Source organism: Corylus avellana, chromosome ca8, assembly GCF_901000735.1.
Source record: "Corylus avellana chromosome ca8, CavTom2PMs-1.0".
NCBI classification, from domain to species: Eukaryota; Viridiplantae; Streptophyta; class Magnoliopsida; order Fagales; family Betulaceae; genus Corylus; species Corylus avellana.
The window spans coordinates 24,587,550-24,602,290 of NC_081548.1; the positions used below are offsets into that span (position 1 = coordinate 24,587,550).

General features: G+C 34.6%; 2 protein-coding genes and 1 pseudogene across 9 annotated transcripts; 1 reads left to right on the forward strand and 2 right to left on the reverse strand.

Moving 5' to 3' along the window:
• Positions 1–2,026: 2,026 nt before the first annotated feature.
• LOC132189071 (pentatricopeptide repeat-containing protein At1g76280-like) lies at positions 2,027–6,266 on the reverse strand. Of its 8 annotated transcripts, none has more exons than XM_059603571.1 (8): positions 6,146–6,266; positions 5,999–6,059; positions 5,602–5,659; positions 4,935–5,012; positions 4,223–4,330; positions 3,677–3,859; positions 2,625–3,143; positions 2,027–2,281 (listed from the first exon to the last, which is right to left on the reverse strand). In XM_059603571.1, coding segments are annotated over exons 2-8 (1,146 nt in total). In that variant the 5' UTR covers positions 6,001–6,059; positions 6,146–6,266; the 3' UTR covers positions 2,027–2,083. The 8 variants fall into 8 exon arrangements, with proteins under 8 accessions (XP_059459554.1, XP_059459555.1, XP_059459550.1 ...); XM_059603567.1 differs by having other exon boundaries at positions 2,028–2,281; positions 4,819–5,012; positions 5,602–5,674; XM_059603568.1 differs by having other exon boundaries at positions 2,029–2,281; positions 4,819–5,012.
• Positions 6,267–7,089: 823 nt separating this feature from the next.
• Positions 7,090–8,457, reverse strand: LOC132189159 (stemmadenine O-acetyltransferase-like; annotated as a pseudogene).
• A 4,412-nt stretch (positions 8,458–12,869) lies between these two features.
• LOC132190558 (stemmadenine O-acetyltransferase-like) lies at positions 12,870–14,473 on the forward strand. The gene has a single exon (XM_059605585.1). It carries the CDS (start codon positions 12,951–12,953, stop codon positions 14,313–14,315), a length of 1,365 nt encoding a protein of 454 aa, XP_059461568.1. The 5' UTR covers positions 12,870–12,950; the 3' UTR covers positions 14,316–14,473.
• Positions 14,474–14,741: the final 268 nt, after the last annotated feature.

A 14,741-nucleotide genomic window follows, 5' to 3' on the forward strand; every position in this document is an offset into this window, starting at 1 on the left:
TTTTTTTTTCAATCACAATAATGGTATGAAAGCGATGGATGAAGGTGACTATGATATTTTGCTTCATTTAGGTTAAGGTCTTAAGGAGATACCAATAATTAATTAACCAAGAGAGAGAAATGACTTTGTGTTTGATATTTTTTAGGAGATGTGCATGTACATATAATTTGGCTAGTGGGTACCGCATGGAGATCGGGGCAACATTATGAATTCCAAAACCATTGACTTCAATGATTGGAGAATGGCTCATGACTTTTTCTAGGCAAAATGTGATATAGATTCAAGGCTTATCTTATCTTATCGTATTTTATCTTTTAGTCTTTTATTAGGTTTTTTTATTTTAGTCATTTATTCTATCTTATCTTTTAGTTTTTATTTGAATTATGTTTATTTGTTAGTCTTTTATTTAGTTTAGTTGTACTTCTAAATTAACTTTATTTCATTATTACCTTAGGACTAAGAATCTTCGACTGTAAATATATGCTTATAGCCTTTAACAATTCAGTTTATGATTATTATTGAGTTTTGTTAAATAAAAATACTCAGAGTTGAGTTTCTTTGTGTTTTTTCCTTAAACCCTAGATAGTTCTAGTTTTTAAGAAGATTTTTTAGATTCTTGTGATAGTCTCACAATCTTAAGAATGTTTATCCCTTCTACTTGCTGTTTTTCTTGTTCACTACAATCCTACGCTGCATCAAAATGTGAGGCGATGCTAGTTACCGATCAAATTCTCGTGAACCTTGATGATCGATTGGCTATATATGTTATGGGAAATGTTAGGTGTTCTTCTAGTGTCCTTCCCAACTATAATGTGACTTTTAAAATTACCGTTGAATTTGAAATTATCATTATTGACTTTTAATCTATTTGTGATTTTAAAAGTCACATTACAGTTGGGAGGACACCAGGAGAATGCTAGAAAAACACCTAGCATTTCCCATATATTCCAACTCTGTGTACTTGCGCAGTGGTGATCAGTGATGAAAATGGTTTCATTTTTGCAGCTACTACTCATAAACTTGTTTCCACTTATATTTTGCAAGGTGAAGCTCATGTAGCCCTTTTGGAGGTTCGTTTGACTGCTTCTATGGGTTCGGGTCTCATTTCGGTTGAAGGGGATGCTCTCCTTGTTATTTTAGCTATTAATAGCCCTGCTCTTTTTTCTTCTTGGTTTTTTGCAAACTATATTTCTGATATTAGTTTAACTCTCTCTTCATTTCAAAGTTAAAATGCTTTGAAAGAGTCTCAATGTGACAATTTTAGGGCACATGCTTTAGCTCAATGGGTCGTTCCCAATCGTGTTTTTTGAAGTATTCTCACAGGATCCTCCATTCTCTCTTTCATTCGGATCAGAAATAAGAAATACCCTCTCCTGTAACCTTTTTTCTTATTTGATTAAAAAAAAAAAAAAAAAAACTTCGCGTACTTGCGCTGCTTGTGAAAAACCTGCTCTTTTCGACCAACGGTCGAACGTGATCAGCTTCTCATTCAAGGAAAGTTGAAAGTTGAAAATAGAAAATAGAAAATAGAAAAAAAAGAAAAAAAAAAGAAGAAGAGTATCTAAAGTCGGTTGAAGCTCAATTTGGACCCATTCTATAGATATATAAACCGGCCAACGTGTACGTACGTGAACCAGTCTTTCATGGGCTACCTATATCCTATTATTCCTATTCAACCATAATCAATATCCATTTCCAAGCATATTCCTCTTTTGAACTTCCAAGCATCTTCCTCTTTTGAACATCGACCCCTGATCGATGGACCTTTTTCCAATTAAACTCCTAACGAACCTTTACACTCTTCATTTGATTTGATTACTCTAAATTATAGAATTTAGTTACTTTAATTAAGAGATTTATTTACAGTTGAAATTTGCAAATATAAATTTTTTTATATTTTCGAACCACCGTTTTCTAAAAACGCAGTCTGAACAGAACCTTTTCGAAGGACGAAAATGGAATTAGCAGACAAAGTTTTGTCACAATCTGATTAATGTGTTACTTTTACACTTTAAACTCAATCTAATCTATTATAAAGGATAGAGTCTAGTGGTCTACTTATACCTTTTCGAAGAAAACATCTCTATGTAAAAGAAGTCCAAAGAGGACAATAAAGAAATTCAGCAAGTTGGTAGAAACAAGTTATGAAGACAACTGATGTATGCAATAAACAAATATAACTTACCACTTCCATGCCATCAATGTAACCTCTCTCAGAAACAACTGCTCTAACAAAACCATCATATGTATGGCTTGACGGTTGCAACCTGAGATTTTTCATCTAGACAGAAATTACTTTAGTACAAAATTAGAGGCTGATTTGATTACGAATCAAATGCATATGAAACTAAAAAGTGAAGCAGTAATGAAGACTGAAAACAAAAAACAAAATTATTTATGTAAAAGGGAATACAGTTTTTGACTCTTCGCTGTTGAGAGAGACAAAAGGAACACGAAAGTTAAAGATATTAAAATCTAAAATTTCCGCCTACAATAACATAATTTTCAATAAAAAACTATTTCCATGTTTAGTGATTTCTGCTGCAATAAAGATTTGTTCATCAGAAGAGAAGGTTTCAAACAGAATAAACCAATGACAAGCTTAAATAATCCAGTTATCCTACCTGTAGGATTAACTGCTCTGCCAACCCACAATTTCGAGCTTGTGCACATGCGTGTATCACATCACTGAATGACCACCTCAAAACCTTCATAACAAGCCTGTTTTCATATTTATTAAGCATACCTAGTCCGCCACTCTCAGCTTCCCTATTTCCCATGCTAGGAGGAGTACATTGCTCTATGTTACTAGGATAAGTATCAATCTTCCTACAGTGTATGGAAGGAACAGAATGTTCATTTCCCTCCAAGTCAAATTTCCTTCCTAATCCATCATTTGAAAGTATAGGAATGTCCAATCTTGAAGAATATAGCTTTCCTTCAGCAGTTCTATTAACAAAAATGATTCTCCTGATGGCTAAAGCCACCATATGTTGTAAAGTCTCATATGCAGATTTTAAGTCTCCCAACCTTGAAAAAGACCGAACAAACTTTTGCAGAGAAAATATGGTGAAACTGTAGTGTTTTACATACTCCCTCCAAATTTCATGAACGGCAGAGACATTTTGCTGCCAAACTGCAAGCTGGAACAAAGAAAACACACAGGAAAGAATATTCACCATTTAATAGACTCCAAAACAAGTTTAGCTCTTATCTTCCTCCAATGTTTCACAGCATAGATGATGAAACAAAACTAGAGTAAGATTCTACTAACTAAAATTGCAACCACCAATGTTAGTTTCTACCACAAAAATACCGGATAGAAAATATCCCAAGAGCGATTTTAAGCACAGAAAATTTTGCTGTTAAAAATTATTCATTAACTGGCATGTATAATCCAATGGGATCTAGTTTTTCATAAATTAAAACGTTTATGTCAAGCATTATAACACCAATCGTTTCAAGCCACAACCCCTTTAGACCATAACTAAAATTGCTTCCTATGTGAGCATTCTTTAAGATGTTACAAAATTAACAGTAAAAACATGAAAAAGGAAACAACAAAAATTGTCAAGTGCCTTACTATTGTACTCAAGACACTGCTAAGAGAAGAAGAGCGAGAGAGTAAAGAATAACAAGAATCATACCAACACCAACACTCTTTAAGTTTACACACCTTGAGCAGCTCTGAATATGTAACTTCATTCTTCCCCACCATTCTGTGCTCCATCAGATCCAAACATTGGTTGGCATGAACTATACTTCGCATTTTGGCACAGGCTCTCAGGAAACCATTGTACACAGATAGAATTGGATAAATGCCGTGCCTTTCTCCAAGAAAATTTATCAAATTATATGCCTGAAAAAATACAAGACACAAAAATACTAGGTTCATTATAACTGCAGCAGTTTACAAGTAGACTCCACTTGTATCAATTAACAAGCAATCTAATGGTACATACACCCTATAGAAATAACTGCAAGTGCAATTTCAGACAGTACCCATGACTACACCCCCCAACCCCCGCGCGCGCAAAAACCTAGCCACACCAGTTAATCAATCAACTTCCTACGATACAGCCAGATAAACCATTTTTACCACCATCAGTCCAGGAAACAAAATTAGAAATTGATAACATTGTGTGTATGACATCAAACTAAGCAACTAATACTATAACCAGCATATAAAGATACCACTTAAGTTTGTTTAATAGGCTTATACCTCCTCCAAGTAACCCCCTTTGCAGAGAGCTCGTATGATAAGAAAATAGCATATGTTGTTCAGGCCAATCTCTCTTTCCTCCATTAACCTCCAAATTTCCATGACAAACTGCACGCCAAAATGAAGAGTCATAAATGTTACATATAAAAAGTATTAACCTATGAGTACAAGACCGGAGGGTATAACAATAGTGAGCATTCTCATGCATGACAAAAGGTAGAGGATACCATCTTCACCGGCCAAGAGTGAGGCAAATTCAATGGAAGCATGGTACAGTTACCCATCATTAGATGCATTGACAGAGAGTTCTCCACTAAATCAAGTTATACACAAATCTGCTTAAACTGTGTATGCATGATTTGTTAATTTTTTTCCTTCACTCTCTACAAACAGGGGTGGAGCTAGAATTCTCTCATTGTGGGGGCCACAGTGAGGATATGAATGAACATAGATGTGGAATTGGGGGAGACAAGAAATGCGATGAGATGCAAATACCAATTACTTAATTTGATCATGCTGATAGGTGATCTGTTGCAGATGTCCACCTCCACACACAAACACCTGACTCTACTAAAATTCCGTGTCATTCTGCTTACCAGTGGATCAGGTGATCTAGCACAGTAGTTAAGAATATGAACAAAATCAGCAGGTCTCAATGAGTGGTTTCCATGACCAAGATCTAAAAGCAGATTAGAAGCTTTGCTTCTCTCACCGCAGCGAAGTGCATCAACAATTTGCATCTGCATGGATCTTGTAGTTGATTCTGTTCCATACACCAAGAACTCCAGACCTGCAGTAGGAATTCTACACTCAAGATTTCTTTAAAAAAAAAATTGAACACAAAGTTGATTAATCACTTTTTTGTATGTACTATATCAGAACTTAAGATTATTGCATGCATTAATTCATACATGTAGAAAGGACACGCTAAACGTCTGATTTGAAAGAAAATATGGATTAGAATAAGCAGAATGATGAAACAGATTTACAAGCCAACCCCAATTAAAAGGAGCAAAGGCTTTGTGTTGGATATAGATGGTAGAAAACTATGTTATATGACCCAAAAAGTTTAGATAGTAGAAAATTAAATTATAAGGCCCCATAAGTGAGTATTACACTTAAAACAGCCAGCAATTATGTTTCAAGCACATACGTATAATTTTCACATGTTGACCACAGACAGAACAATACTACCCCAATTTCTGAACTTGGATGCAGATGCAAATTCTTTTGGTTGTAAACAAAATTTTTAAAAAGCGTCGATCCAACACAATACGTAAGTGTTGATATTTGGGCACAAATTATTTTGCACAAGTAAACAGCTTAAATAACATATTAGAAGTATGTTGCAAATGGAAGCTTTGTTAAATTATTGTTACCCTTTGATGTTGTATGGGCTCGAGAAAATCCCAGATTTTCAGCAACATTTCTTCGTCCCTGTAACAGTAATGGCTGTTAAACCGAAGAAAGAACGATCAACACTCCAAATCCCAGATGTTACTTGTAAATTGCTTTCCTTTCACCATAATGTGAGAACTTAACATAATTTATCTGAAAAAAGTTACATTCATTAATCTTTTCTTTTGGTTGCTCAGAGAAACTAAGGAAAAATGAAGTTTCGCCTTGAAAAAGTTCGCCACAACTAAATTTGGAATCCAAGATTTTGAGGTTCTTTACTTTCCAAGATTTTCTCAGCAACCGAACACTGAGCATTACCGATATAGATAACCATTCACATGGAACTGAATCACTTAAATTCATAGCACAGAAGAATACATGTTCGCGCGGTTTCGATTTGCACAACGATTCCGCAATTGACCTCAGAGGAACCCTCGCTCTGTGAAAGAAAGCAGCATGTAAGAAGGTGATCTCGGGGCATGTACGGATTAATGCCAATACTTGGAGTAAAGAAATCACACTCACAGTGGTCTATGCATGTTTTCGGGGACTTCCTCCTCAATAGAGCTTAAGCTCGTTGATGCAAAGCCCTAGCAGTTTCGTCTAGGGTTTACCTAAAGAGAGACATTTTCACGGGAAAATGGATTTTCTCGGGAAAATCTTGAATTATTTTAGCATGCACGCGCATCCACCAGATCCTAGCCACTAGGACCACATGGGCCAGAGGCAAACAGACCCAAGGCCTCGCCCTAGAAACATGATGCGGCCCAAATTGGCCCAAAATAAACCTTTGATTATAGTGCGATTTGAGTGAGATTTTGGGTCTGTTTCCCAAACCCTTTTTCCTTAGATATGGTAGCTGATGCCGTATAAATTTTTGAATTTTTTTTTGTATTTAAAAGTGAAATGGATTTTATTTTTTTATTTTTTATTTTAAATTTGAATAGTAATAAAAAGTGAATAATGTGATATAAAGAGTGAAAAAAAAAAGAGAATGTGGCGTAAACAGTAAAAAAAGAAAGGGAAAAGGGTTTGCCAAACGGACCCCTTGTCGTGATTGTAATCGCTCTTTGTAGGTTGATCATGATCCTCGGAAATTAATGGAAATTTTCTTGCCATCAAAGTAGAAGTTCAATAGGAAACCGCTTCTCTTATTTGAACAATAGTTTGATAGGATTAGGATTACACAACATTATAATATTTACAGTCTAATAGTTTCTTCATATGTGTGCCATGCCCGACATTAAATTATCACATGATATCCACATCACATGAGAGAAATATATAAGTAATGCTAGAAGCCACTCTTGTGTTTCTCCAAGAATAATATGATTTCTAAAATTATTATTGGCCTTGTGATTGATTATTATTAAATTTAATCAAATGATGATTTTAAAAGCTACCATATTCTTAAAGTGACACAAGAATCATTGTTAGAATTACTCAAAATATATACCATTAATTTTCTATTATATGGGACTAGGATCCAAAGATGTGAAAGCAAGAAGCTCCTTATCTTGTGCTAACACAATCATATCTTCTTTATCTAACCAAACCCATGCTTCTATTCCATGGCCGGATCTTGTACCCATTAGCATTATCGTATTTGGGAACGCGGTCTCTGGATCACCATTTGAACCAACACCGCTAACCCACATTGGCTTTCCCCACCCAAAATCAATGTCATAGAGACCAAAGTTACACCAACTAGTAACCGCAATGTGATCCATTCCACAAGAACATTCTTTATTACTTAAGAGACCTACGGTCGTTCCTTTCATAAGCTCATAGAATTTAAAAACTCTTCATCACCTTGTAGGCTTTTCACAAAATCAACATTGATTTTCGTTATTGCTTCTCTAAGCTTGCTCACCATCTCTGCTAAATCTATCTCCTTAGCCGTATATAATTCGCCTGTTCCCCAAAGTAAATTTCCCATGGAAGATTCCGTGAATGGTGGATATGCTCTTGGGCGGAAATTCACTGCATGGGTTATAAAGGTTGGCCTTTGAATACCAGAAGTTGCCTTGAAGGCAGTCATGGTGCATTTCCATAGGAGTGCTGACACAACCTCAACTCTTGTCGGGTTTTGCACGCTTGAGCTGGTTGCTTTGGCTTTAAGTGATGCAATGTCTGAGGCATCAAACACAAATCTCCTTGCAATACACCTGCCTGATTAGTAGGACTTTGACAAAGCCGTTGTAATTGTTTCTCTAGAGAGTGCCTCGTTTTGTATGAAAATTGATGGGTCATCAAAATTAGGACATACAGTTTCACAGGCCTTGCCAGCGGTGGCTGCCCAACCTTTGAGAAAGACACTCAAGGAAATTCCATCAGTGATCACGTGGGAAACAAGGAGACCAATGGCAATAGCGCCACATGCAAAGCTGGTCACTTTTATTATAGCGAGATAATCTCCCGGAATTAGTTCTTTAGAAGTTATCTCTTGCGGAACAAGTTTTTCCAATGATCCAAGATTAGGTTGTTTGAGGTAGTCAACAAGATGACAGTTTGCATAAGCTTCTAAATGTAAAACCCCATCGTCATTACAGTCGATGGAGAGATGATTATCTATCTTTGATTTTGCCAGCAAATGGGTAAAAGTGAGTTAGGGTGTTTGATAGGGATTGCTTTAGCATGTGTGATCTTTGAGAGAAAATATCAACAACAGAATAATGGCTTATGCTTTTGTTCATGGGATAGAAGAAGATCACAGGAATATAGGCGGAAGGAAAGACCTGGTCCAAGAGGGAGAGCTTGTAGGTTTTCAGGCTAGGGGGTGTTGGAGAAGAGGGTTTGATGCACTCTTTGGAAATCATTTCCACCTCCATTTTCATCTTTCCTTTGAGCAGATATGGAAAGCTAACAATAGGATGATTTTCACAAGCATGTAGCTAGCGCGCAAGTATCTTGTAAAGAGGCGCTGAGTGGAGTTGTGCTGAACAATATTTGGAGGGTCTAAAGAATATGTGACGAGGTGGTTTTATAATTAGAAGCTAATGCAAACTGAACAAGCCTCAACCAGCCTATTCTTAGTTTTTCCGCAAGAGATGACTTTTAAAGAACTAACAGCAGGAGATTATGTAGCTATGATATGATACAAGTGACCAGCTAGCTTAATTTGCATGCGGTGGTATTGCCATTAATGGTGTCCTTGTTTCTTACACGATCGATCGCTGATGGAACTGCTTTTGTGTCCTTCTCAATGGTTGGGCAGCCACTGTTAGGAAGGCCTGTTAACTTGGAGTTATGTTAGAAGTTATTTTTGTTTTTCTTTTGTGTCATTTAAAAAGTGATGTGGCTTCTAAATTATCATTGGCCTTGTGATTGATTATTATTAAATTTTAACCAAATAGTGATTTTATAAGCTAGCTCATTCTTAAAGTGACACAAGAAGAACAAGAGAGTGACTTCTGGAATTATTCGTCAAAACTTGTATGTCCTAATTTTGATGCCCGATTAATTAGCTTGATCGGCACTATCATGTCAGTAATGCAAAATAGGAGTAACGTTATATACCACATATTTATCTCAAAATTATCTCACATGTTGACGTGACAATTCCAAGATAATTAGTTTCAACGAATGACATATTTTGTGTTGAGCAACTCATATATAGTTCCTTTCATGTGAATTTTATCTGCGCAAAACAAAATTTACTTTATTTTAAACATTAAACAAAGTTAATTGGGTACTTAAAATATTATTTTTGTTAAACAAAACTTAATTATACTATTGTTAATTGGGGTTTTAGGTGGCCATCTAATTGGCTTAGCCAATGAGCCAACCATACATTACTTTTGATTAAAATGTTTTGGTAGGATAAGGTTTAAATTGAGTCAAATGAAACTCTTGTAACATAGCCTAAAAAATTTGACATAAGTCTATAGAGCACATGATTCTCACATGCATTTTTAAAAATATATATGAGAATAACATATTACGTTAATTTTATTACAAATATATATATATGAGAATCACATGCTTTAAAGACATGTCACTTTAATAGACTAGGTTGAAGAAACTCCATCCAACCCAATTTATAATACAAAAAAAAAAAAAAACTTTATTCATTTAGATTTGTCACCTTAATATTTGCATCAATAGATAATCCTTGATTTTTCATTCATTGTATCTCATGCATTGGGATGGGATTAAGCCCAACTGATTCTAAAAACTCTAACGCAAAATTATCCTACAAAATATCGAGGATCCTGATCTTATTTTTATAGTAAATGATAAAATAATATGTAAGATATATCTCCACCTTTGAGAATTACCCGTTTGGTCTATTTTGATTTTGATTTTTTCTGTTTATGCAAGCCTTGAGTAAACATTTATTATATATACTAAAGTAATAAAAACAAATCAATCTAGTAAAGTAATAAAAACAATTTAGGAAAAAGTACACATATTCTTCAAACTATTACCTTTTTTTTTTTTTTTTAAGGTGAACTACTGCCTTTTGTTAATGTCTATCTAAACTACTAATTAATTAATTTTGTCAATGTGCATTCTAATCTACCAACAAAATGTCAATGTCCCCAAATTCAACAGAAACATTAAAAAAAAAAAAAAATGTTTTGGTAGTTTAACATGGCCGACAAAAAACTTAAAAAAGAGTTCGGCAAAAATAGAAAAGAAAACCTAAAGTATATATATATATATATATATATATTAAAACATTGAGTTGCGATTGAGTTGCATTTCAATTTTCTGACTCTCAAGTTTGAAACAACTACCAATTAAGTTCAATTATATATTATACAAGTATACCACAATGATTCTATTAAATTTTGTTGAATTAATTACTTATTTATTTTGTTAGTTATAATTTTTAAATCTTTATCTCTCTCTAAGGACCACAATCCAAACTCTATCACTGGTCACATCAAAACACATAGAAATTAATACGTCTTAACTCTTCAGAAAATTTATCGAACACATCCGTGCTTTATTGAATATCATGTTTGAATTTTCATCTTCTACCCATGTCGCCAGTGGTCGTAGTTTGAAATTTGCGTTGTCGCGTGCCATACCTACCGTTGAAATACAAACAATTCACATACTTGTCACATAAATTTGAAGGTGATAGAAGATAATGAGATGATGTGTGACCATTTAACATTCACATAAATTTGTCAATGACCACTCATTCGATTGGTTGCAAGGGTTTCAAGATTTTTTTTAGTTTGAACGATAATAAAAAAATAATGAGTATTTTTTTTTTTTTTTTTTTGTGAAAAAAATTGTGTATTCCCCTAAAAAAAAATAGTTATTCTTCTTAGTAAGGAAATAATTATTCTAATGGAATAGTTATCCTTATGAATTAGATTTTAACAAACAAAGAAATAACTATTTTCATTCTTTTCCAACTGTCCTATTTCATAAACCAAACGAGCCTCCAAAGTTAAATATTTCATATATATATATATATATATATATATATAGTGTTATCTACAAATTTTTTGTAATTTATAATTTTATATATGCAAAAGATGAACCCAATTTCCATGACTTCACTATCCATAATAACAAATTTTCATTAACCAAATTAAGTTTGAAAGGAAGAAATTTCTAAACGTATTTAGTGATATTATTGTATTAATATAGAACAACAACAACAACCTGTCGTATTTAGTGTTTGCCAACGGAACAGACTGATTCTCTATTGGGCCTCTTCCTCAATCCCAAAAAATAAATACCTTCACCTCAAAATTAATTCAAATATTTCTACTTTTTATACCATATCAATCATTTTTTTTTTATTATTATTATTCAAATAAAAAAATTACTACAAAATGAATTTTTTACATTTTTTTTATAAAATATATTCCATTACTTTTTTTCACAAAATATTTTCACTGAAACTAACCAAATACATATTCCTAAAAAAAAAAAAAAAAAAAAAGCACTACAGTGCATACCAGGGCTACAGTGCATACCAGGGCCTGGCCTCTAAAAGTCCACTATGACAAACGCCTTTATAGACCCGATAATGATATGAATGCCGCCTATACAGACCGCCAACGAATTTGATTTTTCGTGATCCAAGGGAAAGGGACGTGGAATTGAAGCAATTGACACAGATTATAAACAGACATTATATATCTTCTATTGTATTATTGTAGAGTCAAAAATTCAAACAAAAACCTACAGTTGTCATATGCCATTTTTTTAATTAATTGTTGAGAGTATCAAAAAAAAGTTTTGGTAGAGGAATGTTAAATAGAATTATAGTATTTATTATTTTTTATTCAAAATCAATACATGGTAATAATTGGGATGAGTAATCTCCGCCTTACTCCATCGTTTCATAAACTTTAGAAGATGAGAGTAATTGAGAATGATAAATATAATTACTCTAATTCAGACGGACACTGCAAACACATTTACCAAAAAAGGGTTCTCATCTCTCCTAAAAACGTCAACCTTATTTCTTTATATTAACAAACAATTTTCTTCCTTCTTATCTTGTAAATAAAATAAAATATTCTTTATGTTGAGAAATAGTCCTAAATTGTTTGTGAACAAGATCTTGAGTATGTTTATAAGGAATGGTCAACCATCTCTTATTGAACCGATTTTATGAGATGAGTTAGGCCCATAAATTTTTTTCACTTTCTATTTTGTATCACATCAATCACTTTTAAAGAGATAGTAAATTTTAAAATTATGTGAAATCATGTATTTTTTCGATCAAACCGCTTTAAAAACAATACCTATTAAAAAAAGTGGCCTATTACAGAGATAGTGAAAAAGAATTTTCCTCTAAAATGATTTTTCTTCACTTTTAAATAAGTACTTCTTTTTCAGTCAAACAAAAGACAATTTTTAGCTAAAATATACTTCAATTATCATCGGTAACTTGTCATCATTTTAATATACAGCATTTTCAATGAAAAGAAAAAAAAAACAAAAAATTATTAAAATTGTGGGTATACTATATATATATATATCCTTATCCTTTCATTCCACGTAAAAAACTCAAAATTGTATTTGCACGTACAAATCACTGTTTAGACATATTTGACTATTAAATATTAATCACACCATCGTTGACTTTGACAATTAGCGCACCCCCACTTGCCCCACATCACTAATGGACTTACTTAGTATTTGCATGCTTACGTGAGTAGCGACAAATTAGATTATGAATTTTCAACCCTTATCTGTGAGCCTCGAGGCTGTATATATATTAATACATGTACGCGATGACTGTTCAGCACAACTCCAATCACCACCTATTTTCAAGTAACTTGCGCTACCTGCTTGTGAAAGCCATCCTTTTAATTTGTTAGCTTTCCATATCTTCTTCAAGGAATTAAAGATGAAAATGGAGGTGGAAATTATTTCGAAACAGTGCATCAAACCCTCTTCTCCAACACCTCCGAACCTGAAAACGTATAAGATCTCCCTCCTGGACCAGGTCCATTCATCCATCTATATTCCTGTGATCCTCTTTTATCCCATGAACGAAAGCACAAGCCATTCTCTTAACGTTGATGATATTATCTCTCAAAGATCCCAGCTGCTCAAGCAATCCCTATCTGAAAACCTAACTCGCTTTTACCCTTTAGCTGGCAAAATCAAAGATGAACTCACCATCGATTGTAATGACGAGGGAGTTTTTTATTTAGAAGGTTATTCAAAGTGTCATCTTGTTGATTGCATCAGAGAGCCTGATATTGTATCATTGAACCAATTTTTTCCACAAGAGAAGAATTTTCAAGATCCAGTTGAGGGAGATTATGTTGCTTTGATAAAAGTAACGAGCTTTGCATGCGGCGGTTTTGCCATTGGTGTTCTTGTCTGCCACATGGTCGCTGATGGAACTGCCTTCAGTGCATTTCTCAATGGTTGGGCAGCCATTGCTCGTAAGGCCTCTGAGCTTGTATACCCTAATTTTGATGCCACGTCAATTTTCCCACAAAACAATGCGTTCTCTAAAGAGGCAGTCATGACGACTTTTGCCAAGGCCTACAAATCAGGCAGGTGTGTCGTAAGGAGAGTTGTGTTTGATGGCTCAGCCGTTGCATCACTAAAAGCCAAAGCGACCAGCTCAAGCGTGCCGAACCCAACAAGAGTTGAGGTTGTTTCAGCGCTCCTATGGAAATCCATCATGACCGCTTTAAAGGCCACTTCCGGCGTTCAAAAGCCAAGCTATCTTACCCACTCAGTGAATTTTCGCCGAAGAGCAGATCCACAATTCGCAGACTCTTCCATGGGAAATTTATTTTGGGGAGCAGGCGCATTATGCATGGCTGAGGAGACAGATTTAGCTTGCATGGTGAGCAAGCTTAGAGAAGCCATAGTGAAAGTCAACTCTGATTTTGTAAAAAGCCTACAAGGTGAGGGAGGGTTTTCCAATCTTTGTGAAGTTATGAAAGCAACAACAGAAGAACTCTCAGGTATAGACAGTTCTTTTGGAATGAACTTCATTGCGGTTACCAGTTGGTGTAACTTTGGTATCTATGACATCGATTTCGGGTGGGGAAAGCCAACATGGATAAGCGGTATTGGTTCAAGCGGCGACACGGAGAGTGTGTTCCCAACAGCGTTTATTCTAATGGACACAAGATCTGGCGATGGAGTTGAAGCATGGGTTACATTAAATAAAGAAGAGATGAATGTGTTAGCACAAGACAAGGAACTTTTTGCTTTCGCTTCTTTGGATCCCAGCCCCTTAAAATAGAAAATTAGAGGGTACTTCCCACTTATAGGAAGTGCGGAATTTCTGAAACCAAATTGTCGAAGATGGTTTCTTGATCCCCACCCATTGAAAAAGAGGCACATAGAGCGAGTCCCATCCAATTGTTATCATTGCACAAATTTGGTGGTATCACTACAAAAATGGGGTTAATTTTTTACCAGGGGTTTTTGACGCGTCGTTTTTTACGTTCATCAACGGTCAAAAGGGTAGGTGTCAAAAAACCCAGTTTTTTGACGTGTCTATAGTGACACGTCAAAAGTTTTTGACGTGTCACTAGCAACACGTCAAATAAACATTTTTTGACGTGGCATTTTTGACACGTCAAAAAAATTTTTGACGTTGAAATTTTGCTACGTCAAAAATGTTTTTGACGTGTCAAAAATGGCACGTCAAAACTTTTTTGACGTG

Excerpts from the sequence above, each read along its gene's own strand:
- LOC132189071 (XM_059603567.1), bottom strand. Across the intron at positions 3,860-4,222 it reads AAGGGGGTTACTTGGAGGAG|GCATATAATTTGATAAATTT; the intron begins GTATAAGCCTAT and ends GTATTTTTTCAG. Across the intron at positions 2,282-2,624 it reads CAGAGCAGTTAATCCTACAG|ATGAAAAATCTCAGGTTGCA; the intron begins GTAGGATAACTG and ends ATTTCTGTCTAG.
- LOC132190558 (XM_059605585.1), top strand. The coding sequence starts at position 12,951 with ATGAAAATGGAGGTGGAAATTATTTCGAAACAGTGCATCAAACCCTCT.